Below are 24,154 nucleotides of genomic sequence, written 5' to 3'. Positions count from 1 at the left end.
TCAGTGAAAATGATAAACAGCACCAGACTTACCAAGACGAGTAACATTAAAGGCTACCCTCGATTTAGTTATGTATGTAAGTAGACATTTTATGTTTGTATATATGTACATACATATTTATACATGTATGTATGTATATATGTATACTCGGAAGTTAAGTTTTTAAACTGTTTTGGCTGGGTGTATACCTTCTGCATGCATAAATACCGTATATGTATGTGTATAAATAGACAGAAGTCACGCGATCAGGCGCCTTCAGTCGTATAAAATATTTCTGTATGTTTTCTGGTTTTTTACCTGAATTCAAGAGAGTTGAGCTGATCTACATTGTGTGTTTTCTTATAATTTACACTAGATTACAAAATCAAATATGTACATATGTGGTATCCCAGCGACAATTACATTCAAAATTTGTGTTTGTATAAATGTTGTAGTCCTGCAGCCGTTATTATAAATAATGCATGTTCAACAAATTTATTATAAATAGTTTTAAACTATCATAGGACATAGGACTATAGGACTCTACCGAAGAACGGTAATTAATAAAATGACCAAAGAGGGGGTCAAGATAACTGCATTAGAAATGCAGTTTGTCCCGGAATAAAGGTCCGTTTATGTTTCTGTTACTCAGATACCTTGACATCCAGCTAATAAGATAAACAAATTGAATAGAAGCAAAACGGTTACAGATCTGCGTTCAATGAACCTGCAATGAAAATATCTGCATTCATTTTATTGTAGAGATGCAATTGATTTTCTTTTATTGTTAACAATTTTTTATTTCATTTATATATAAAAGTTAAGGTTTAAAAAAAATTGTTGACTAGTGTTTTCGACTTACTCTTAAAAGCATATAAAAAACATAAAAACAAAATTGCATAAATGTTAGTGCACATTTTTTATTAAATGTGAGTTTGGTTCGACTATAAATGCTCCATTGAAGCATTCAGATATTCATTGCTGCTGGAGATCGTTAAACATCAACATCGAAAGTTTAAAAATAATTTAACTGTACTTAATATTTTTTTTCAAAAATGGCAGCAAGCGTAAGATTCAATACAAGCAGTAAATCTTTTAATATCTGTATAAAAATATTTAAATATTTCAGATTTCCTACGTAACTTCGATATTTTTAATTTTATCAATTTTTCTTGCGGAAGAGACAAGAGCTAATTCCATTTTAATGGAAAAACATGTTATAAATCATCGGAATATGACGAATACCAACCTAAACACATTAAATACTCATTCTGGGTTTCAGGAGTACGGTAAATTTGATTCGAATTTACCGTTAAATCGCACTTACATTGAAGTCAGAAGAAGTCGTACTAAAAAAAAGCGTCAAGCAAAAGCGTCCAAGCATGCAAAGCGCTCACACTTTAATAAATCTTTGAATTTACCAACAAAGCTTAAAAACAATCTACACACAAGTGAAGATAAAGAAGTAAAGATTTACGAAACTTTTGAAGAAATACACGAACACATTAACGAGCCGGACAACCAAGATGGACAGTATCAAGCTTCTAAGCGTTATGAAAGTCGTGAAGAAGCAGTTGGTGGACCAGAAAAGATTGAGGTAGAAAAGCACGATGATCCTGTTAAAATTAAAGTCAAGCATCATCATCACCATCATCATCATAACCATGTTAAAGAAGTTATAAGATCCATACCAAAGCCGTATCCCGTTGAAAAAATTGTACATATTCCAATTGAGAAAATCATTGAAAAAATTGTGCAAGTCCCAAAAATTGTCAACGTAACAGTCGAGAAAATTGTACATGTGCCTGTAGAAAAAGTAATTGAAAGGATTGTTCGAGTTCCAAGGCCAGTTCATATATCTAAGCCTTATGTTGTTGAAAAAATCATGGAACAAATTGTACACGTACCCAAACCTTATCCTGTTCTAAAAACTGTTCCATATCCTGTTGAAATCAAAGTGCCAATAACCGTTGAAAAAAAAATTCCAGTTCCCTTCACCGTTGAGGTCGAAAGAAAAGTGCCAGTTTACATTAAATCCCAAGAGCCATACAGGTATGAGCATGCATATTATAAAAACCATGAAGACCAAGGTATGCCGAAATTTAGTTCTGACACTGAGGAAACATTCGATCGTCCTGTTTTTTCATCTGAAAATTACTATCATAATAAACAAATTGCCTCAAAACACGCAGATTTATCAATGAAATCACAATATCCAACTTTTAAGGAACCAATAAATCAGCATACGAATATAGAGCCAATTCCCTCAAAACAAACAGATTTATCACATTATCAAACTTTTAGGGAACCATTAAATCAGCATACGAATATAGAGCCAATTCCCTCAAAACAAACAGATTTATCACAATATCAAACTTTTAAGGAACCAATTAATCAGCATACAAATAGAGAGGACTCAAAGACATTTGCTTCCATGGAGCAATCAACAGCAGAAAGTACATTTATTCCTTTCAAACTCCTTGAGACCAAGTCTCCATTCAATATAATTGTCGCTAATAACGATACATCATTTAATTTCAACCCACAAGCTTTTGGCAATAAATTACATGAATTGCCATTTTCGTTTCCAATTGAGTTTATTCAGGTGCAACCAATGCCTTTTCAAAATCATTTAACATTAGATTCATCCAACCAACAACCTTCATTCAAAGGTGCATCACAAAAATAAATAATAATAATGATTTCGCTGTATATTTTAAAACGGCATTAACTCTATTAATAAAAGTTTTTTAACAATGTGCACAGTATTTAAAATAGCATATCCATTCGATTTATTATAATATTATATGTTAAGTCCTACTATGTGATACGATACCAAGCACAAAAAATGCATTTTGTTTACTCATCTTCATGGTAGGAATAAATAAAAATTGCGGTAACGCATGTACATTTCCCGTTAATATCACTAAAATTCTTTGATCTGATATGCTGTTACTTTTTTCGAAGTGAGGATCGTGTGTGATTGTAATAATTGTCGGCTTCGGGCAGCTACGGTCCAAGAATTGAATTTATTTTCCTCTTTTATTTTGGACATGCGTTGGTTTCTAACAAATTTGGTAAATACATTTTTCTATTTTTTTTTTTTTTTTGTTATTTGATTTTGCCAGTTACTGGGGTCGATTATTTATTTTTACAATATATATACTCAATATATAATAAACTATTTTTAATAATCGTTTTGGCAATGTTGCCCGTTTTGATGTAAATTTTCTGTGTCGGCTTGTATTTGTGCTGTGCAAGAAATGTTACTAATATTTGTTATTTAAATCTATTTTATAGTCCCACTTATTATATAGTCTGTTTAATGTTTAGTGAATTTAATAATTATTAACCTTTGTATAGAGCTATACCTTGAATAATAAGAGCTCATCTGTTAAACGGAATGCTGGAATGAAACGGTCGCCTTATTTAAGTCACTGGAATCCCCCTATTAGAATATATAGTTTAGTATTTTGATGTGTAGTATTTTCTGGGTTCTTTCTAACGGCCCCACTAATCCATTGTGGTGTATTTTTTATGTCCACACAACGAATGCAATTGTGATATTTGGGAGAATATTACTTTCGGAAATCATGGAATCTATTGAGCAGTATGACGCCAACCGCGACGAATTAATCATACAACAGCAGCGAGAAATAGAAAAAGAAGTAAGGACAGCAATGTCTCCCAATGCTTAATGTACAACTCAAATGGTTTTAGATCAGCGATACAACTCCTCTTGTGAGTGAGCAACTGCCGCTGACTTGTTTACAGGAGGAATATAATGGGGACGAAATCTTTACCGATAAGATTCAAGAGCTTTCCAAAAAATACAAATTTATTCGACGAACTCGTCCCGATGGAAATTGTTTCTTTCGAGCATTTGCTTATTCATATTTAGAGTATTTGATCACCAACAACAGTGCTTACCAAGAATTTCAAAAACTTGCCGAGGCTTCTAAGGACAAGCTTGTACAACTTGGCTTTCCCAGTTTCACATTGGAAGACTTTCATGAAACTGTAAGTGAATTGTGTGCTATACAAAGTTATTATGGTCATGTGTTGCATGCTGTTATTTTTCTTACCAGTTCATGGATGTGATAAGGCGCGTTTGTCCAAAGGATGCGGAAACAACTGGAAAAGTTAAAACCGAACTGCATACTGTATTTAACGATCAGGGATATTCCGATTATGTAGTCGTCTATTTGCGTCTCATAACATCAGGCAAACTGCAGGAAGACGCTGATTTTTATCAACATTTCATAGAGGGTGACTTTTCCATTGAAGAGTTTCGTCATCAAGAAGTCGAACCCATGTACAAGGAATCCGACCACATACATATCATCGCACTCTGCACAGCGCTGGGAGTGGGCGTGCGAGTTGAGTACCTGGACAGGGGGGAAGGTGATCAAGTGAAAGCGCATGATTTCCCTGAAGGATCAGAGCCAAAAGTTTATCTTATCTATAGACCAGGGCATTATGATATATTGTATCCAAACTGAAGTTGACATTGCAAAAACATGTGTACGACTGTCAGCATATATAGTACATAATACTGCTTTAGACTTTAGTCAATTAAGAAATATAATATTACCTAACGTCACATGAAACATTCTTAGTCTTGGTTTTGACAATCGTGTCAACGATGACTTCAGTTTTTTATAGTGATAGTCTGCTTGATAAGGTGTTCCAAGCGATTACCGAAGTCGTCTTGTTGTTTATAATACGACCAAGAGAGTCAGCCACCAACCTGCCTTCAGAAATGCGGATCGCCGTGGATCTGTGTTCCGATTTTGGAAGCATACGGACCCAAAATTGAAAGGATATTGCATTGGTAACAATTACCAAATTGTAAAGGAAAAATAAAGGTACGATTTTTCTCTTATGCACTTAGGCAATATTAACCCACGCAAGGAAATATTGTATACCTTTTTCGGTATCCTTTGAACCTTGTTTAAAACGTAATGTTTTAATACTTAATTTATATCATATATTATAGCAGTGAATGAAGGCGTGTCAAGTTTGTTAGCACCTAACTAAAATGTTTATTTTTATACCCTGAACCCATTGAAAATGGGTAAAAAGGGTAAAATGGCTTTGCGTAAATGCATGTAACAGGCAAAAGGCCAGATCTCCGACCCTATTAAGCGTATATATTCTTGATTAGCATTGGTAGCATTCATAATAGCATTAATAGTTAGTCGATCTAGCCACGTCCGTATATATGACGCCTCGATCTCAAAACCTTTTATGAGACGAAATTTTGGGAAGGGGTTTCTCGGGTCGCTTTCGATCAAAAAATCTCTTCGCACAGATCTCTGCGCAACCCAGATCGAGCTGCTCTTTGGGCTGGCATCGATAGAAACGAGAACGATGCAGAAATCTGCATACGCATACTTTAAAATTCCCCTACATAGCTGGGCACAAGGAATTGAAATTTAAAAAAAATAAGACCTTATTAACTAAATATAAATACTTTATTATTTATAGCTCCCTTAGGAACTATAGATGAATATGTTAGAACAAAGATTGAACGCCGATAAAATGAGATTTGTTTCAAATCAAAGATTCATTTAAAATTCATTTACTAAATAATTTCTATATCTATAATTTAATCAGAATATGCATGTACAGTTTATAACGCTTAGTTTTAACCTAATGACACTCATTCAAATATATTTTGCTTATGTACAAGTTAAAATATTCACAAATGTAAATCCAACAAAATTTTGGCAGTGCCAATCCTTAAATATACATCATCTCCGCCATCGACGACATCTTCTTAGGAATGTGCACCATGGTGTCGAAATAGCTGGCCAGCTCAACAATTGTGACATCGTCGCAGTTGCTCGGGCTGGAGTTGTGTGCATTGTTGCTTGCCTCCTGGGAGCATGAGAGTCTGGAGCCTGAGGTAATGCTAGTTGGGTCACGTGAGTTGGGCTTGTGACCAATTCCTTTTTGTGCGGATGCTCCTCTTGTTTGGCATAGCATAAAGTTCTTGGATTGGTGCTGGCTGTTGTCCAAGGTTTCCTTTTTGGACTTAGACTCATCGAGCAAGATATTGCATTCACTTATCAGATCCCGAAAGCTGCAAATGCCGTTTGTACTGGATTTAATGCAAATATTTGTTCGAGGCTTATGAAAATTTGTGTGATTCCTTTCATCGAAGCTCAAGGGAATCGTTCGACGGACACGGGTACCAAGCCCGCATTTCGTATGTAGATTGTCGTGTGCGATCCGTAATACAGGCTCGCGCAGCAAATTTCTTTTCGATGGAATATTGCTTCTTTTCAATTGCAGTTTATTCACTCCGGGCAGGCAGCGCAGATGATTCACAATTTCAAAACTATCCGCAGCAACTGGAGCATCTGATTTTTTACATTGAAAGTCGTCCATGTTGCTTTCGGACCTGCGCCGAATTCGACGCATTTTACGATGAATTATTTGTTTTGTACATTGAATAGGTGCCTCATTTGTCTGATTATTCGAAATTGCAATTGAAGTATAAAATGGATTTCTATCACATAATTTTTTATGTTCATTTTTTGGAGTTATTTTCAGCTTATCCAAATCAGCTGGCAGCTCCTCTGTTGACATATTTCTTTGTTGTCTTTGCCAATTTTTTTGAACAAAATAATATAATAAATTCACTCCCAAGGCTGATTTAGATGGATCTTTTCGAGAATATTTGATACAATGACACTTTACTTTAGCATAAAACTTTTTCTTACTCTATTATTTACAATTTTTTTAATAGTGTTGGTAAACGTTTATATATTAGTATTATAATTAAAATTTTCAAGCCGTTCTCACTTGGTAGCTGTTTAATTTACGCGTTAACGTCTCATCATGTTTTATGAGCTCATGCCAAAAAATTCGATAACACAGCTTCTCTTAAAATTCCAAAACATATTATTTTATTGCTTTTAAATTGTGTCTTGAATTGGTGACTTAAATTGATTTTTTATTTTACTTACGGGAAGCCATAGACTAAAAATTAAAGATACTTGTACAGAATATACGTATTCTACAAACAAGCAACTACAAAAACCTAAGAAAATTGCTTAAAAACAGGATTTGTAGCGATTCTTATCGATTGCCGATATACATTTAACAAATTCAAATGGGTAAGTTCACAAGACATACTACGGAACAAATTTTATTTCTCTATGTTGGTTCGGACTGACTGACTGTTTGGCGACCAACGCACAGCCAAAAGCGAAAGAGCTGGCAGCCTGAACTTTCACTATACTTACCTTATGTGAGGCGGTCGCACGTTAAGACGGTGTTTTGGGGAAGTCCACCTGCGTGTGTTAAAAAATCGCAAAAAACGTTTGTATGAAACTATTTTTTATACTATTGGAGCGGCCTCAAACTCAATTTCAAAGATCTTTGTTCAAATTCCTTTGAGGGGTGTTTGACATTTTTCGAAAAATGCCTTTCTTCTTGGTAGAAATGGGGGTCAAAGATTTGACGGGTCAATTTTCGTGTTCAATTTTATTTCCAAAGATTTATATGAAAAATCATTTGAAACGTGTTGAACTCGCTGAGGCCTTGATGATGCGTACAATAAAAATGTAAAAAAACTAATTATTACGTAGCATGGAATATTTTTATTTATTATATTATTTACAAACATTGTATAAACATTTTATAAATGCATAACACGTAAAATAGCTGTCAAACAAACACAAAATATGCAATTGGCTCAGAAGCTCCTTACAATTTTGAGTCCCCTCCGCCGGCTAGTCAATTCGAATCCAATACGGACAATGCTTCATTTTTTTCCTCCTGCAATTCCTTTGCAGTCAAGTCCAGCTTTGTCTGTCCAAAACTACTAACGGATAAGTTTTCAACTATTTTCCATTGCTTGTTTTTGATCTCTACTGGAAATGAGAACACCACGTCCTTCGGCGAGTTATAGCTGCCATCTGAAAACACACCCATGGATACAAATTTTCCTGGGGCTGTGCCATTCCACCAGTCATGCATATGGTCGCATGCAGCCTTTGCTGCCGACATGGCTGACGACATTTTGCGGGCTGCAATAACAGCTGCGCCACGTTTCTGAACGGTGTCAATAAATTGGCCTTCGAGATAGGCATTGTCGCCAAGTGCATCAACGATAGATTTCCATTCATTGTTTATCAGGACTTTTCCTTGGCTAGCATCTGGGTATTGCGTAGAGGAGTGATTACCCCAAATTATTATATTACTAACATGAGTAATTGGAACACCGAGCTTATTTGCGATCTGTGATGATGCACGATTTTGGTCAAGGCGAGTCATGGCTGAGAAGTTTTCACGTGGAATCGATGGTGCGTAGTTGGCACAAACTAACGCATTGGTATTCGCCGGATTTCCAACTACAAGAACCTTAACATCTTTTTTCGCCACTTTGTCAAGAGCTTCGCCTTGTACTTTGAATATTTTTACGTTAGCGGATAGCAAATCTTTGCGTTCCATTCCCTCCTTGCGGGGCATAGCACCCACAAGAAAAGCTGCCGAAACATCTTTGAATCCTACTAGTGGGTCCGTTGTAGGCACAACTTTGCGCAATAGAGGCAATGCGCAATCGGAAAGTTCCATTACAACACCTTCCAGGACTCCCACCATTGGCGGAATATCCAGGAGATGCAAAATAAGCGGTTGATCCTTTCCAAAAACTTCTCCTCTTGCGATCATGTATAGCAAGGAATAAGCTATTTGGCCAGCAGCACCGGTAACAACAACACGAATCGGTTCAGCCTGTCAAAATTAAGAGACAGAATTCAAATTATTATAAATATATATCAGCTAGGGATTGCATAATCTATTTAAGATACAGTGAAATACTTAATCATTAAGCCATCTTCTTGGCACCAGTAATATGCTCAACCTGAATCTATTAAATACTCCTAAAGTCCTAGAGTCCTACCTACAACTACTATAACTAGGAGATAATAATCATATCTCAAATAAATGAGAGTAACACAGATGAGCCTTGTCTGAATATGGCATTAAGTAATCCGGTGGTGATAAGCACAAGTAGATAATAGAAGAATAGCTGAGTTCGCATGACCCCAAATCAGTGCGTTAATCTTCAGACGTCAAACGCAAACTTAGCTCGTAACTTGTTGACATGCATTGTAATCTTACTGACAAATTATGCTACCTAGCAATAGGCTGTTGAATATAGCGATTGTCCGTCATAAAGCCGACTTGTAAATAAATGTCTGTTCGATATGTAGGTCATTTTTCTAACTAATAAATGATGTTGCTTTAGCCATTTTTTGCCATGTTCTATGTAGACTAAAGGACACGGATGTACACGAATTTATATTCCTGCTGTTATTTCAAGTATTTAGCGAGTGAATTTAATTTAGTAAATTGCGATTATTCGGCCGGACGTTGATAGAACCAACTTAAAGGTTAAATCTATGATTTTCTTCTTCTTGGAACACAATTATCGCTTTTTAGGTTCAAAGGTTTGTTATTAAAATTTGAATTCTTACATAAATATTATCTACCCTAAGTAGTTATAATTATTTCATGTCTCATATATAATACAAATGCATGTATATAAAATATATATATGACATTCAATGTGTGAGATTTGTCAAAAAGCTCCGTTTTCAATTATGAAGACTTTGCTTGTATTTGTTATTTATAATAAATAAGGTCAAATGAATGTTATTTGTTTTAATTACCGAAATTCAAGCAACCGCATATTATTTATGCATGTAACGTATGTGACTTAATAAAAATAGCTGTGTTAATTTACATTTTATTGCTTAATCTTACCATTATTTATAATATTGTCTCTCCAACCGAAAAATAAGACCTTCTACAATAATTGATATAAAGTAGTGATGTAAGGTACATTGAAATCGATGTATCTACCATGTTTTACCGACTCCCGATAGCTTACCGATACATTACCCAGAACTATCAACAAATGTAATCGATAGTCAATTCACACTGAGTACATTTTCGGGAAGCGAATGAAATCTGTTGAAGATGTGAAACTGCGTTCACATTGGCAACTAACATCTAACATATTTACAAACAGCAGCCATACGAGGTGTTGTGAAAAAATGTGAATTTTAAAAATAGCTGATAGAATAGAGCTGATCTCATCGGAGGCGCAGTTTTTACCTATGTCTGTATAAGATATTTGAAGACACCATTTTCGCATATGAATATTGAGTAAGAGTTATGTTTCCAGATTTATATGCCAAATGAGCTTGAGGCCAAAACATGAACAAAGGGCCAAACCTTTATGGAAAGCGGTTGAGTTTTGACCGATTTATGGGGGTGAGAAATTTTGAGCTATGTTTATATAGGATATTTGAGGGTACCACATTAATTTTTGGATTTTTCGCGATTTTTCCACACTTGCGGTTGGAATTTCTTGAAATTCCTTTCTAAACGTGCACATAAGGAAACTGCAGTGAAAAGCTTCCTAGCTTTTACGGTTTGGGCTGTCCGTTGATCAATCAGTCAGTGAGGCAGTCAGTCAGTCAGTCAGTCAGGACAAACAGTTTTATATATAAAAAATTTACATTTTACTTTTATGTTGAAACTAGTAATGTATATATATATATCTATTTTTTAAATTTTTGTTCGGCACAAACCATTTTTTAAAGTGTGAAATGTTTGCCACAATAAATATTCAAGGCTTATATTTATCCTCAGCCGGGTACATATTTTACGCAGTGGATCGCGTGGGTGGCGTTGCAATCCTCCCGCTTTTGGGGCACTCTTGTTAGTTTGCCAACCTACCGATACTTAGACTACCTAATAAATAAATATCGACGCTGCCGATACTACCAAATGTAACACATTACTTAAACGTAAGTGTATGTTTTTATTGAGACAGCTGAATATATCGTGTGAAGTCACATAGTGAATAAGAATTTTTTTTAAAATTTGTAAAATCTCTTAGAGTTCTAACCGGAATGATCGTGAATGGTATAGCATATGCTTAATAACGAAATAATATTTGGCGATACTAATAGTCGTTACATTGTTTCCTAACCATTGAATAAATAATCGATACAACTTGATCTAAATCGAATTGTTCCCAGCTCTAAGTGAATGTATGTAACATATTTATGTGTTTTCAATAGACATTTAATTTTAGGCAATATTAAATTATAAAATTTAATGCTGAAATAACTTGTGAAAAATTTGCAAATGTGCATTTAAGTAAAGCTAAAAACTTTCATTGGCCGGAGATATGCAGTGCCAAGTTATGCTGCTTCAGGTAAATACTCAATTGGCTTGCTTTGTGTGAGCTCACAGAAGCAAACGCATTAAAAATATAAACACCTATTATAAAATAAGTTCTTCTCACAGACTAATTAACACTAAAACTTACTAAAATGTGCATATACTTTTGCTCAAAATTAATGTAAAATAAGAACGCAATTACTGGGTGTGTATGTATATGAGTTGTATGAATGTATGTAAATCCACTTATGCACAGATTGACAGAGCAAATGAAAAGCGTAAAAAAAAACTTGTAATGCCTAAAGAATGCGAAAAAACGATCGTAAAGCAAATACAATCCTTAAAATTAATAGTTTTCAAAGTGAAAAATCAATTATTTACTTGCAAAGTATTCTATATTAGCCTTTCAAACATGTGTGTATAAAAATATTTTGTTTTAATATATACGTATGTAGCTTTCTATTAATTCACGACATAAGCAAAGCTACACATCATATACTCTCGGAAGATTCCAGAAATATTAAAGAATTACAATGTTTTGATTTTAGAAAATAATCGTGCATGTACATTGCTACTAAAATGCGAATATTAGTCGATGTCGAAAGTGTGGTGCTGTTGGTTGGGCGCGGGGAGGGGAGGGGTGTTATTCTAAAAGTGATATATTCTGAATTTATATGGTAGCTATATACCAAATTACAGTTCTTCAGCTATTATAAATTCCGGGACATATTCAAAATCAATTTTTATCGATTTTGCCCAAGTTATCTTAACACAAAAAAGTTTTCCATAAAAGTACTTAATTTTCGACCGATGGTTCCTATGTCAGCTATATCATATAGCAGTTCAATGTTGATAAGATTTCGCATACAAAGAGGGAGTGGGCAGGGGGAGGGGAGGGGGGGGGGGGGGGTGAAACTTATAATGCCTAGTTTCGCTAAGATATCTTGATAAACAAACAAGATTTTCATACCAGAACCTACTCTGGAACCGATCGTTCCTATGTCAGCTATATGATACGGTGGCCCGATGTTGCTTTGGTTTTACAAATACGTAGGAAGCCAAGACCCCATAAAGTATATATATTTTTAATAAGCATCAAAAGCCGAGTCGATCTAGCTATATCCGTCTGTTTGTCCGTCCTTATGTATGAACGCAAGCATCTCAGAACCTTTAAAAGCTAGAGACTTGAAATTTTTACGTAGATCCTCCTAGTGCCCGCGCATTACCGTAAGTCCGCTGATCGATAACGTGCCCAGTTGCCAAGCAATCGATAAAACTCGATATTGAAATGGCCAGAGTCACCAATTTTGAAAATTAGCTTCTTGAATAGTATATTTAATTTTATAGCTACACTCTGGTGCATAACTATAAACGCGCCCACTTTTCTGATTGGAACTTTTGAAAGCAATAGCCATCAAATTAAAATATGTATGTAGGTTATTCTGTAGTATATGAAAATCTGGCAACATTTGTTTCCTTTCAGTGGATTCCCTGCCCAGATTGCTTGTAAAATAGAAAAAGTCATTTATAGAGCTATAGCCTTAGGAATTGCTATTTATCTATATATAAAACAGCTTGTCCTGACTGACTGACCAAAGTTAATTATGAATACATTTTCACATTGCACATGTGATAAGAAAAGCCTGAAAAAGTTAATTATGAATACATTTTTGCACATGTGATAAGAAAATCTTGAATGTTTCGGCCGCTGTCGACTTGCTTTTCTATTATAAACTTATAGATATTGGTAAATAATTTTTTTTACTTAATAAAAGTTACTAAATTTGTGTTCCTCGTATTTTCAGATATAGCTATCCCCAAATTGTGTACTTTATTGGAAATTAAAAAGTCAATGTAAGTATTGTAGAGAATAAGCTAACTATCAAATATAATGAGCAGAGGTCCCCCAGACCAGGTATCAGGTGTATTCTTTACTTTTCAAGGAGAGTCAAAATAAATTTGATCTGACCACATTTTCTTTAATAACTTTTGTGTTTCGATTTAACCGATCTAGATTTTCTGTAATAGATATTATTTTGCTGTATAATGTTTGCATTTTTGCAAACAGACAACAGCATTAAATATGAGGCTAAAGTTAGTGACTTCAGCTAAAACCTAATGAATGTGCTTAAAATGAGGATTTCGAAATCGACTTATATCGATTGTGGAGAAACGGGGGCACGTTATCGTTGCCATTATACACGTTTTATATATTTTCAGAGGGCTAAGGGTGAAATCAACTTCTTAATGGTGCATAAGATGTGTGTTTCAAGTTTCAACTCGTTAGCCTCAAGTTATATACGTTGCCTGCCTGAGACTTGCAATGTCCGTCAGTCCGTCCGTCCACATGTATGAACGTTTCGATCTCAGAATCTATAAGAGTAAGAAGCTTACAATTTTCAACGTAGATCCTCCTAGTGCCCGCTTATTTTCCCCATTTCTAAGCAATCATTAAGCAATATAAATCGATATCGAAATTCTATTATTGTGCAAATCTTATAGGTTTTAGGAGATAGAATCAAACTTGACATGTATTTTCTAGAATAGTATATACAGATGATTTATCACCACTTATATAGGATGTAAATTAAAAGCTGTCGGTTTTTAGAATACCATAATTCTATCTAAGCATAAATTTGTTAATGGCTTGCTTTGTTTAAAAAAGATTCAATGTATTCTCTGTTCGGAATCTTCCGACTGAAGCGCTTTTAATTGTTATTATTAATAAAATAATTGATTTCAGATGGGCGATGTTGATCCAGAAACGTTACTGGAGTGGTTGTCCATGGGGCAAGGAGATGAAAGAGATATGCAATTAATTGCATTAGAGCAGCTATGTATGCTTCTTCTGATGTCTGATAATGTGGATCGATGTTTCGAAAGGTAAATTGGTTTTAGCTACCAAAAAAACATTGTTTTAAACTAATTGGACAGATACTTTGTAACCATCCCTCATTTGCCAGTACATTCATTTATTTCCAAAGACCTATGATGTTTATAGTCCTATCGTATTGAACTTTATATTAGTGGATTCAAAAATAGGATGTACTTTGAGGAAAATGTTTTATTTTAATTTAGGAGCGGAGCTGGGTAATAATCAACTAGGTGAAATGCTTATGATATGGGATTAATCTAATTCGCATAGCTATATATAAGAAAATTCCAGAGAAAACATAAATCGGATATTATTTATACATGTTATAAATTTATTCTTTGGACTCATTGTGTTCGTTTTATTTTTTCAGTTGTCCGCCTCGTACATTTTTGCCAGCCCTTTGCAAGATATTTTTAGATGAGCTTGCACCGGAAAATGTACTTGAAGTTACTGCACGCGCCATAACATACTATCTGGATGTGTCTGCGGAGTGTACACGAAGAATTGTTTCAATTGATGGCGCTATTAAAGCCATCTGCAACCGTTTAGTTGTAGCAGATCTTTCTTCACGAACATCGCGCGATCTTGCAGAGCAATGCATTAAAGTTCTTGAACTTATTTGCAGTAGGGAAGCAGGAGCAGTTTTTGAGGGCAGTGGCTTGAATTGTGTTTTATCATTTATTCGAGACTGTGGATCCCAAGTTCATAAGGACACATTACATTCTGCCATGGCTGTTGTTTCACGTCTCTGTACTAAAGTGGAACCCAATTCACCTTGTATAGAAAATTGCGTTGAAAGTTTGAGCACTTTATTACAACATGAAGATGCATTAGTATCGGATGGTGCCCTGAAATGCTTTGCCTCTGTGGCTGATCGCTTTACAAGGAAATGGATTGATCCAGCTCCCCTTGCTGAATATGGTCTGGTTACGGAATTGCTTAAACGTCTGGAAAACGCAGGTGGCAGCGGCAACAGTCACCCCCTAACTGCATCAAAGTTAAGTGGACCTCTTCATACAAACCAGAACTCAGACAGACTAAATGAGAATGTTTCTGGATCGTCCGTTAGTACAGCTGGCAAAATTCAATCAAGTGAACTTCGATCGCCTCAATCCATTTCAACAACAATTTCGCTTTTGTCAACTTTGTGTCGTGGATCTCCCTCAATAACGCGCGATATTTTAAGGTCTCAGCTGCCTGATGCAATTGAAAGAGCCTTAAAAGGTGATGAAAGATGCGTTCTTGACTGCATGCGCTTTGCAGATTTATTGCTTCTTCTTCTGTTTGAAGGGCGTCAGGCCTTAAACAGGGGAAGCGGAAACTCCAGTCAAAGTCAATTGGCTCCGCGACCAAAAAGAAACGACTCTAGTACTGACCGCACTCATCGCCAATTGATAGACTGCATACGATCTAAAGATACTGAAGCTTTGCAGGAGGCAATCGAAACATGCGGCGTTGATGTTAATTGTATGGACGACGTAGGGCAGACTCTGTTAAATTGGGCATCTGCTTTTGGAACCTTAGAGATGGTTGAATATTTATGTGAAAAGGGAGCAGATGTTAACAAAGGCCAAAGGAGCTCATCCCTTCACTATGCTGCCTGCTTTGGGCGCCCCGGTATCGCAAAGATTTTGCTCAAATTTGGAGCTTATCCAGATTTACGTGATGAAGATGGAAAAACACCGCTAGATAAAGCACGTGAAAGATCAGACGATGGTCACCGTGAAGTTGCCGCTATTTTACAATCCCCTGGAGAATGGATGTCTTCTGGACATATACTTGCAAGCAAGGACGGACAAATGCAAACGTCGATTGAACCACGCGGTGACCCTGAAATGGCACCTATCTATTTAAAGCTACTTTTGCCCATATTTTGTCAGACATTTCAGAGTTCTATGCTACCTAGTGTACGGCGAGCTAGCTTGGGACTAATTAAAAAAATTGTACAATATGCGCATCCCTCGGTTCTTAAAAGCATCTGCAAAAAGTGTGATGAGCCGACAACTTCAAGAGCCACTCAAAGTGTTGGAAACTTGTTGACTGAAGTTATCGCCAGCGTTTTGGATAGCGAGGTAAATAATTGAAAATTAATTATAAATCAAGTCTTTAAGATAAATTGATTACCAAAGCAACAATTCGCCAGTCTCTCTTACCGCAACGCATTGTTCAAATTAAAAAATTGTGTTAACAAGCAAACGTTTTAAAGGCATTAAGGCACATAAAACATAACTTTTATTTATGGAATGCTCTGTTTTTTGTTTTGCAGGATGATGAAGATGGGCACGTAATAATTCTAAACATTATTGAGGAACTTATGTGTAAGACGCAAGAGGAATTTCTTGAGCATTTCGCGAGACTGGGAGTATTTTCCAAAGTACAAGCATTAATGGATCAGGGTGACAACAATAGCTCACCTCAATTCCCGTCAAGCTCGTCAGATCTGTGCTCAACACAAAAAGGACAAGCCTTTTGTATGGCCCATAGATCAGCCCCCGGTAAGCTAATTATTTTTTCTTTAATCCGAAAACAAATTTGTGAAATATTTTATTGTAGATGATTTGGTTGAGGATGCTAAAGAGATTTTCCAAGGCAAGCCTTATCATTGGCGCGATTGGAGCATATGCCGAGGCCGTGATTGTTTATATGTTTGGTCAGATTCGGCCGCGTTAGAGCTTTCCAATGGTTCTAATGGCTGGTTCCGATTTATACTTGATGGGAAATTAGCAACGATGTACTCAAGTGGAAGTCCAGAAAATGGAAACGATAGCTCTGGTAAATATAAATAACAGTTCGTTATCTGTGCGCTGTGCTGGATTAGCTATAAACAGAGCTAGCACTTATGCTATATTAAATAATAATTATTATATTAAATAATATGTATGTTAGAAACCAAAAAAGATCATACAGCAGATAGATGGTACATAATAGATAAGCAAGAGGGCAACAAAGTTCTAGAAATATATTATGAGAGTAAGGTAATAACTCGTAAAATAGGTAATGCTTTCTAAGCTAGCAAATTTATGTGTATATATGCTGACAGCCAAGCGATGATCCGGTTTAAACAGGAGATGGTTAAGCTCCTTATCTCCGATACCGACTCTAACTACGAAGCAGATAAAATGGCAAGGTAGAGAGCTGCCGTCTCTTCCGTTGCTGACATGGTTAAAAATTTAAAAGAACTTCTTTACTTATTGTCGTGTGAACCCCGATGCAACGAAGTGCAACACACCTACACGCATCCCGAAAACAGTTCCATCAGTTGCCTTGATAAATTTAATAATATGGTGACTAGACCCATCAGTTAAACGCAAGAATCGGACAGCTAATAAATACAAAAAGTCTTCGCCATTTAGAATTCTTAAAAGTTTGAGCGTATAATTGTGTTAGCAAAATGCAAAATAATATCAAGATGTGTGTTACATTTAGTTTTAAATTATAATATTTTTGTTGCAGAAAATCGTGGTGAGTTTCTAGAAAAACTTGTTCGAGCACGATCCAGCGTGAGCCCTGGCACGCCATCACAGCCTATATTGCCCACAGTTTCTGTATTAAGACTTGTGGTGGGAAATTGGGTGCTGCAATCACATAAACCTAATCAATTGCAAATTCACAACACCGAAGGTCACCAAGTGACGATATTGCAAGATGATGTGCAAGGATTTATCTTTGAAAGTAACAGAGGCACAAAGCATACGTTCACAGCGGAAACGTCGTTAGGTGCAGATTTTGCCTCGGGATGGGCTACGGAAAAAAAGAAAAAAACAAAGTCAAAGACAGACATTCAAAAGGTTCAAGTGTCAAACGTTTCTCGTGAAATTTATAATAAATATTTTAAGACCGCTCAAGTAACACCGCGTGGCGCTGTTGCAAAATTGGCTGCTATCGTAAAGCAAATTAATTTTGCTATTGAGGAGCAACGTTCGTGTTGCAACAGCAGCTGGTCGAAAATCCTAGTGTCGGCACTAACAAACCTTTCCCAATTAATTCATGAGGATGGCGTCGTGAGTGCATATGAAATGCACTCGTCGGGCCTTGTGCAAGCATTGGTTGCAGTTTTGTCCAATAACTATTGGGAATTTAATTCGTCCCGCTGCAAAACAAATAAAATGTTAAAGGAACGCATTGATATATTTAAAAAATGCATTTTTGGAGAGTGCGATGAATCAAAAATATATAATACGAAAAATACGGCTAGTATCTTAATACAAAAACTTGTTGCTGTATTGGAAAGCACTGAGAAACTTCCATTGTTTCTGTATGACGCACCAGGAACTGGTTACGGCCTACAAATACTTCAGAAACGACTACGATTTCGGCTGGAGCGCGCTTCTTCTGAAAGCACACTTTTTGATAGAACGGGTCGCACTTTAAAGGTAGAACCCCTAGCAACAGTTGGCCAGCTTGCAAAATACTTACTAAAAATGGTCGCTAAGCAATGGTATGACCTTGATCGCTCTACATTTTTATACTTAAAAAAGTTGCGTGAACAGAAACAAGATATTTCGTTTACATACAATTTTGATTTCGATGAAGAGGGTTTAATCTATTACATCGGATCGAACGGAAGAACATGTGAATGGGTCAATCCTGCACAATACGGTCTTGTGCAAGTCACCAGCTCAGAGGGTAAAACGTTGCCGTATGGAAAACTAGAAGATATACTGTCACGTGATGCTGTTTCTCTGAACTGTCACACTAAAGATAACAAAAAGGCTTGGTTTTCAATCGACCTTGGAGTATGTATTGTGCCTACTGCATACACCTTGCGGCATGCTCGTGGATATGGACGTTCTGCACTTAGAAATTGGCTTTTACAAGCTTCAAAGGACGGTATTAACTGGACTACTCTTATAAGTCATGTTGATGATAAAAGCTTAGCAGAACCGGGAAGCACAGCTACTTGGCCCATTGTTTGTACTTCTGATGATACAAAAGGATATCGTCATATTAGGATCCAGCAAAATGGTCGAAATGCATCTGGTCAAACACATTATTTGAGTTTAAGTGGATTGGAAATTTACGGACGCGTCGTAGGTGTTTGTGATGATATTGGCAAAACCATAAAAGAAGCAGAAGCTAAAACACGGCGTGAGCGACGCCAAATCCGAGCTCAATTGAAACATATTACTAGTGGAGCACGAGTAGTTCGTGGAGTCGATTGGCGTTGGGATGATCAGGATGGTTCGTGTCAAGGTACTATAACTGGAGAAATACACAATGGTTGGATTGATGTAAAGTGGGACCATGGTGTTAGAAACTCTTATCGAATGGGTGCTGAAGGCAAATACGATTTAAAATTGGCAAACTTAGAAAGTGTTTCTATCTTCGAAGGAGTTAATTCAACTCTACCAGTTGCTTCAGGTCCTGTACCAAAAAAAACGGATAAGACAAACGTGCTAACATCTCGAAAATCTAGCTCCACCCCATCTCTTCCTGAAGCTACCGAGATAAATAAAAACCCAGAAGATGCATCCAATCAAACTGTTTCAGCTGACAACCTTGCTTGGAAACAAACTGTAGAGACCATTGCAGAAAATGTATTCATATCAGCGAAGACTCACATTACAACCAACCAAGCGAACGCGGCTTTAAAAAAGGAAACCCAAGCTCAATACGATGAAGCTAGTTCCGATCAAACATCCTTAGCTACAACGAATATTCCATCACCCTTAATTCGTGAATTACAACATATTGCAGATCTTTCTACAATTAATAATTCAATGCAAGCAATTAACTTAAATAATGTGTCAGACTTGGCCCCCATTTCAGAGAGCTTGTCAATTGTTGAAGTTTCAAAGGAAGCCAGTAGCACAAAGCCAAGCGAGGGTACTTCTGTCGTATCAAAGGATATTAAACGAAGACCTTATATTGAAGAAAACAATAAAATGAATGCTAATAATTCGGTTAACAATTTGGCAAAAGGGCTGTTGATAAATTTAAGGCAAATAAACTCATCGAATTCTCATTGTGTTTCACAGCTCCCAACCGAAACTCGCGAAATAATAGATAAAATGCGTGATGGTGTAGACATGTTACGTAACAACACTAATAACATACTATCTTCTGATGAGCTACACATACCTCGTTCAAACGTGTCATCGGAGCCGAAAGGGAATGCAAAGGTCTCGGTACTAATACAACATGACAGTCTTCAAAAAACTGACACCTTGGATGGTGCGAGTAACGAAGCGGTGAATTCCTCTACACCTCGCCAAAATTTGGATAGTTCAGATAGCACGTCACAAATTTCAAATTTCCCAGCTCAAATCGACAATATTATTAATCCGCAAATTTCAAATGATGTTGTTTCCGTCTCTAACCAAATGAGCATCAGCGTGCCCAACTTAACGACATCTTCGGAAGTATCATCAACGTCAGAAGTGGCAGTACATACTGGTTTATTAGAAACATTCACAGCGATTGCGCGTCGTCGGACTTCACAAGATACCAACAATGATATTGGAAATCAGTCAAACAACACGAATGTTAATAAAAACGAACATAGTAATCAGAACGTAGGAGCAAGCTCATTTTTTGCCAGAGGACCCAACTCTGTAACAAGCTTAGTAAAGTTGGCTTTATCGAGTAATTTTCATTCCGGTTTATTAAGCACAGCGCAAAGCTATCCTAGTCTTTCATCTAATAATGGAGACAACACTTCATCATCGAATCCCACTAATAAAAAAGTTAGTCAACAGGCGACATCATCTGTTAATCCAACGTTAACAATGAGCTTAACTTCTACTTCGAGTGATAGTGAACAAGTGTCTCTAGAAGACTTTTTAGAAAGCTGCAGAGCCCCCACATTGCTGGGCGACATGGAAGATGAAGATGATATGGAGGAAGAAAATGACGAAGAAGAAAACGAGGATGAGTATGAAGAAGTGGGAAACACACTTTTACAAGTTATGGTTTCGCGAAATCTTTTAACATTTATGGATGATGAATCCTTGGAAAATAGATTGGCAGGTGTAAGCAAGCGCAAATCATGGGATGACGAATTTGTTTTAAAAAGGCAGTTTTCCGCCTTAATACCTGCTTTCGATCCCAGGCCGGGTCGTACAAATGTGAATCAAACTTCTGATTTGGAAATTTGTGCGCCAGACACAAACTTGGAAAACTTTCAGCAAAGCGGGCAAATAACTGCTGATCAGACAATGCTCGGCTTGAAATTACGTGGCCCAGGTGTGGGAGGAGTTCCAGATGTTGAAATTGACTTGGATAATAGTGAGTGGACTATATTTCGAGCCGTACAGGAACTGCTTCAAAATAGTCAAATGAATAAAAATGATAAATTTCGCAAATTATGGGAACCAACATACACAATTGTTTATAGAGAAACATTTCCAACAGTTAAAGAATCTACATATATGGAATCAGAAGAAGGTCAAAAAACGCCAGGAGTTTCATCTAGAAGCGGAGCTTCTACACTATCTCCTAATTCCCCGGTGCATGGAGGATTGAGCATTACAGATAATACTTTATGCTCCGTTGAGGACGTTCTTGAATTGCTAACCCAAATCAACGCACTCAATCAATGTGAAATTGAAAGCGGAGTTCAGTGCACCAATTCACCGAAACGTTCCTTTTTACCAGCTGAGCTATTCATGAGCAAAAAAATTACCAATAAATTACAACAACAAATTCACGATCCTCTCGTTCTTTCAAGTAACGCACTTCCCAATTGGTGCGAAGATTTAAATCAGTCTTGCCCATTTTTATTCCCATTTGAAACTAGACAATTATATTTTAACTGTACTGCATTCGGAGCATCTAGAAGCATTGTTTGTTTACAATCTCAACGTGATATTACAACAGAGCGGCAAAGGATTCCTATTATGAGTCCGCGTCGAGACGATCAGCACGACTTCCGAGTTGGACGTTTAAAGCACGAGCGGGTCAAAGTTCCACGAAATAAGGATTTACTAAAATGGGCTATTCAAGTCATGAAAGCTCATTGTAATCGAAAGTCTGTACTTGAAGTCGAATTTTTGGATGAAGAAGGCACAGGATTGGGACCAACACTTGAATTCTATGCTTTAGTAGCTGCAGAAATTCAACGAGCGGATTTGTGTATGTGGCTTTGTGACGATGATTTAACCGAAGCTCAAGACACACCTCAATTTCACAATATTGAAGACACTTCAAAACCAATAGGCTATTATGTTAACAGGCGCGAGCATGGATTATTCCCAGCACCTCTGCCACAAAATTCCGAACTATGTGAGCAGGTATCGAAGTATTTTTGGTTCTTTGGAGTTTTCATAGCTAAAGTTTTGCAGGATATGCGACTTGTTGATATGCCTTTGTCAAAATCCTTTCTACAATTACTTTGTCACAACAAAGTATTATCACGAAATGATTTAAAGCTCAAAGCCAATACACATTTCCAAGATCTGATGGCGAGCTCAGTTGCTTCAAAAGATTCCGAGTTTGCAAATACATATTCTCAAGTTTTAAACGAGGATTTTACACAGTTCAACTGGTTTAGTGGAATTCTAAACATTGAAAACCTAAGAGAAATCGATCCAACGCGCTATCAATTTTTAATTGAACTACAAGACTTGTTAATGCGTAAACAAGCAATTGATTTAGATGAAAGTCTAAACATGGAAGAAAAATGTGAATTGGTTAAGAATCTTAAATTGCGCACTAAAAATAATTTAGAAGTATCACTGGACGATTTGGCCCTTTCCTTTACATATTTACCTAGCTCGTCTGTGTATGGATACACATATGCAGAGCTTATTCCAAATGGTTATGCAACTGAAGTCAATATAAATAATCTAGAAGCATATTGTGAATTGCTTCTCAACTTTATGTTACACGATGGTATTGCCAAGCAAATGCAGGCATTTCATGACGGGTTTTGCGAAGTTTTTCCTTTGACTAAACTAGCCGCATTTAATCCATCCGAGGCTAGAATGATGATATGTGGCGAGCAATATCCCCAATGGAACCGCGAAGATCTAATGGCGTACACCGAGCCAAAACTGGGTTACTCCAAAGATAGGTATGGCTTCAATCACTTCAATTTTAATGCTTTTCTAATTAAATTCTTATTGTTTAGTCCTGGATTTTTACGTTTTGTTAACGTTCTGTTAAGCTTATCGGGAACTGAACGTAAAGCTTTTTTGCAATTTACCACTGGCTGTAGTAGCCTGCCTCCAGGAGGATTAGCCAATTTACATCCCAGACTTACAGTTGTACGCAAAGTTGATGCTGGACAAGGAAGTTATCCATCAGTGAACACTTGTGTTCATTACTTGAAACTTCCCGACTACCCGTCTGAGGAAATAATGAAGGATCGACTATTAACAGCAACTAAGGAGAAAGGTTTTCACTTAAATTAAAAAAGTATGTTTATTTACATTGTTAATTAAAATTTGAACCGGTTTAGATATTTTAAAAAATCTAAAAATATGTAAATACTAAACGTTCTGGTAAATAACAATTGCAATTAATGTCCGAAACATTGTAAAACAATAATTGCTTAGTTATAAATTCAACTAAAAAGAAAATTAGTCGGATAATTACTTATTTTAATAAATTGCCTTGATGTTAAATATTGGATTCTGAGAAAGGCTAAACATATAGGACAAACAAAAGACAAGAGGCAGGTGCCATTGAGGCGTCACGTAGTCCGCGACTCAATCATCTTAGTCAAGAAGAGACGGGAGTGTGGCGCATGTGCATCGACTACCGATAACTCAACGCGCACTTCATTCCGGGCGCTTACCCTGTCCCTCGGATCAATTATCTCAGGGAGACGTTGCTCTATCCTGGACATGTAATTAGCGGAAAGTGAAAGAATGTGATAACGAGCCGATCTGGAGAAGGTAGAGGCGATACGTAGCCTTAGGGCCCTGACTAATTTTTATTTTAAATTGTAATTTAATGATCATAGGGTAAGGAGCAGGAGAAAGCATTGCGTCCATTGAAGGACAACTTGAAAAATGCCTCTGTGTTGGCTTGCCCTGACTTTTCTCACAAATGTTTCGCGAATATGCTTGCTAGGATCGCCGAAGAGCCGGCCAAGTTTTCCAACTATATAGGGGAAAATTGGCAACTGTATAGACATTTGGG

The 24,154-nt window shown here is 36.6% G+C and overlaps 5 protein-coding genes across 5 annotated transcripts; 3 read left to right on the top strand and 2 right to left on the bottom strand.

The window, feature by feature from the left end:
* Positions 1-1,034: 1,034 nt before the first annotated feature.
* Positions 1,035-2,294, top strand: LOC115759958 (valine-rich protein). Its single transcript, XM_030701101.1, has 3 exons — positions 1,035-1,046; positions 1,409-2,069; positions 2,284-2,294. The coding sequence occupies exons 1-3, from the start codon at positions 1,035-1,037 to the stop codon at positions 2,292-2,294; spliced, it is 684 nt and encodes a 227-aa protein (XP_030556961.1).
* Positions 2,295-3,501: 1,207 nt separating this feature from the next.
* On the top strand, positions 3,502-4,593 carry LOC115759881 (ubiquitin thioesterase otubain-like). The gene is made up of 3 exons (XM_030700996.1): positions 3,502-3,647; positions 3,700-3,999; positions 4,068-4,593. Exons 1-3 carry the CDS (start codon positions 3,573-3,575, stop codon positions 4,479-4,481), a joined length of 789 nt encoding a protein of 262 aa, XP_030556856.1. The 5' UTR covers positions 3,502-3,572; the 3' UTR covers positions 4,482-4,593.
* A 963-nt stretch (positions 4,594-5,556) lies between these two features.
* Positions 5,557-6,693, bottom strand: LOC115759902. Its single transcript, XM_030701024.1, has one exon. The coding sequence runs from the start codon at positions 6,574-6,576 to the stop codon at positions 5,725-5,727; it is 852 nt and encodes a 283-aa protein (XP_030556884.1). The 5' UTR covers positions 6,577-6,693; the 3' UTR covers positions 5,557-5,724.
* A 927-nt stretch (positions 6,694-7,620) lies between these two features.
* Positions 7,621-9,848, bottom strand: LOC115759901 (malate dehydrogenase, cytoplasmic). Its single transcript, XM_030701023.1, has 2 exons — positions 9,763-9,848; positions 7,621-8,727 (listed from the first exon to the last, which is right to left on the bottom strand). The coding sequence occupies exons 1-2, from the start codon at positions 9,763-9,765 to the stop codon at positions 7,729-7,731; spliced, it is 1,002 nt and encodes a 333-aa protein (XP_030556883.1). The 5' UTR covers positions 9,766-9,848; the 3' UTR covers positions 7,621-7,728.
* Positions 9,849-11,112: 1,264 nt separating this feature from the next.
* LOC115760267 (E3 ubiquitin-protein ligase Ufd4) lies at positions 11,113-23,614 on the top strand. The gene is made up of 8 exons (XM_030701537.1): positions 11,113-11,227; positions 12,999-13,047; positions 13,937-14,076; positions 14,439-16,140; positions 16,335-16,563; positions 16,622-16,840; positions 17,522-23,081; positions 23,139-23,614. The coding sequence occupies exons 3-8, from the start codon at positions 13,937-13,939 to the stop codon at positions 23,419-23,421; spliced, it is 8,133 nt and encodes a 2,710-aa protein (XP_030557397.1). The 5' UTR covers positions 11,113-11,227; positions 12,999-13,047; the 3' UTR covers positions 23,422-23,614.
* The last annotated feature ends 540 nt before the right edge of the window (positions 23,615-24,154 follow it).

The sequence above is a fragment of the Drosophila novamexicana genome, unplaced genomic scaffold, assembly GCF_003285875.2.
Source record: "Drosophila novamexicana strain 15010-1031.04,08,12 unplaced genomic scaffold, DnovRS2.1 tig00000387-arrow-pilon, whole genome shotgun sequence".
Lineage (NCBI taxonomy): Eukaryota > Metazoa > Arthropoda > Insecta > Diptera > Drosophilidae > Drosophila > Drosophila novamexicana.
This window is presented reverse-complemented; position numbering and strand designations above follow the sequence as displayed.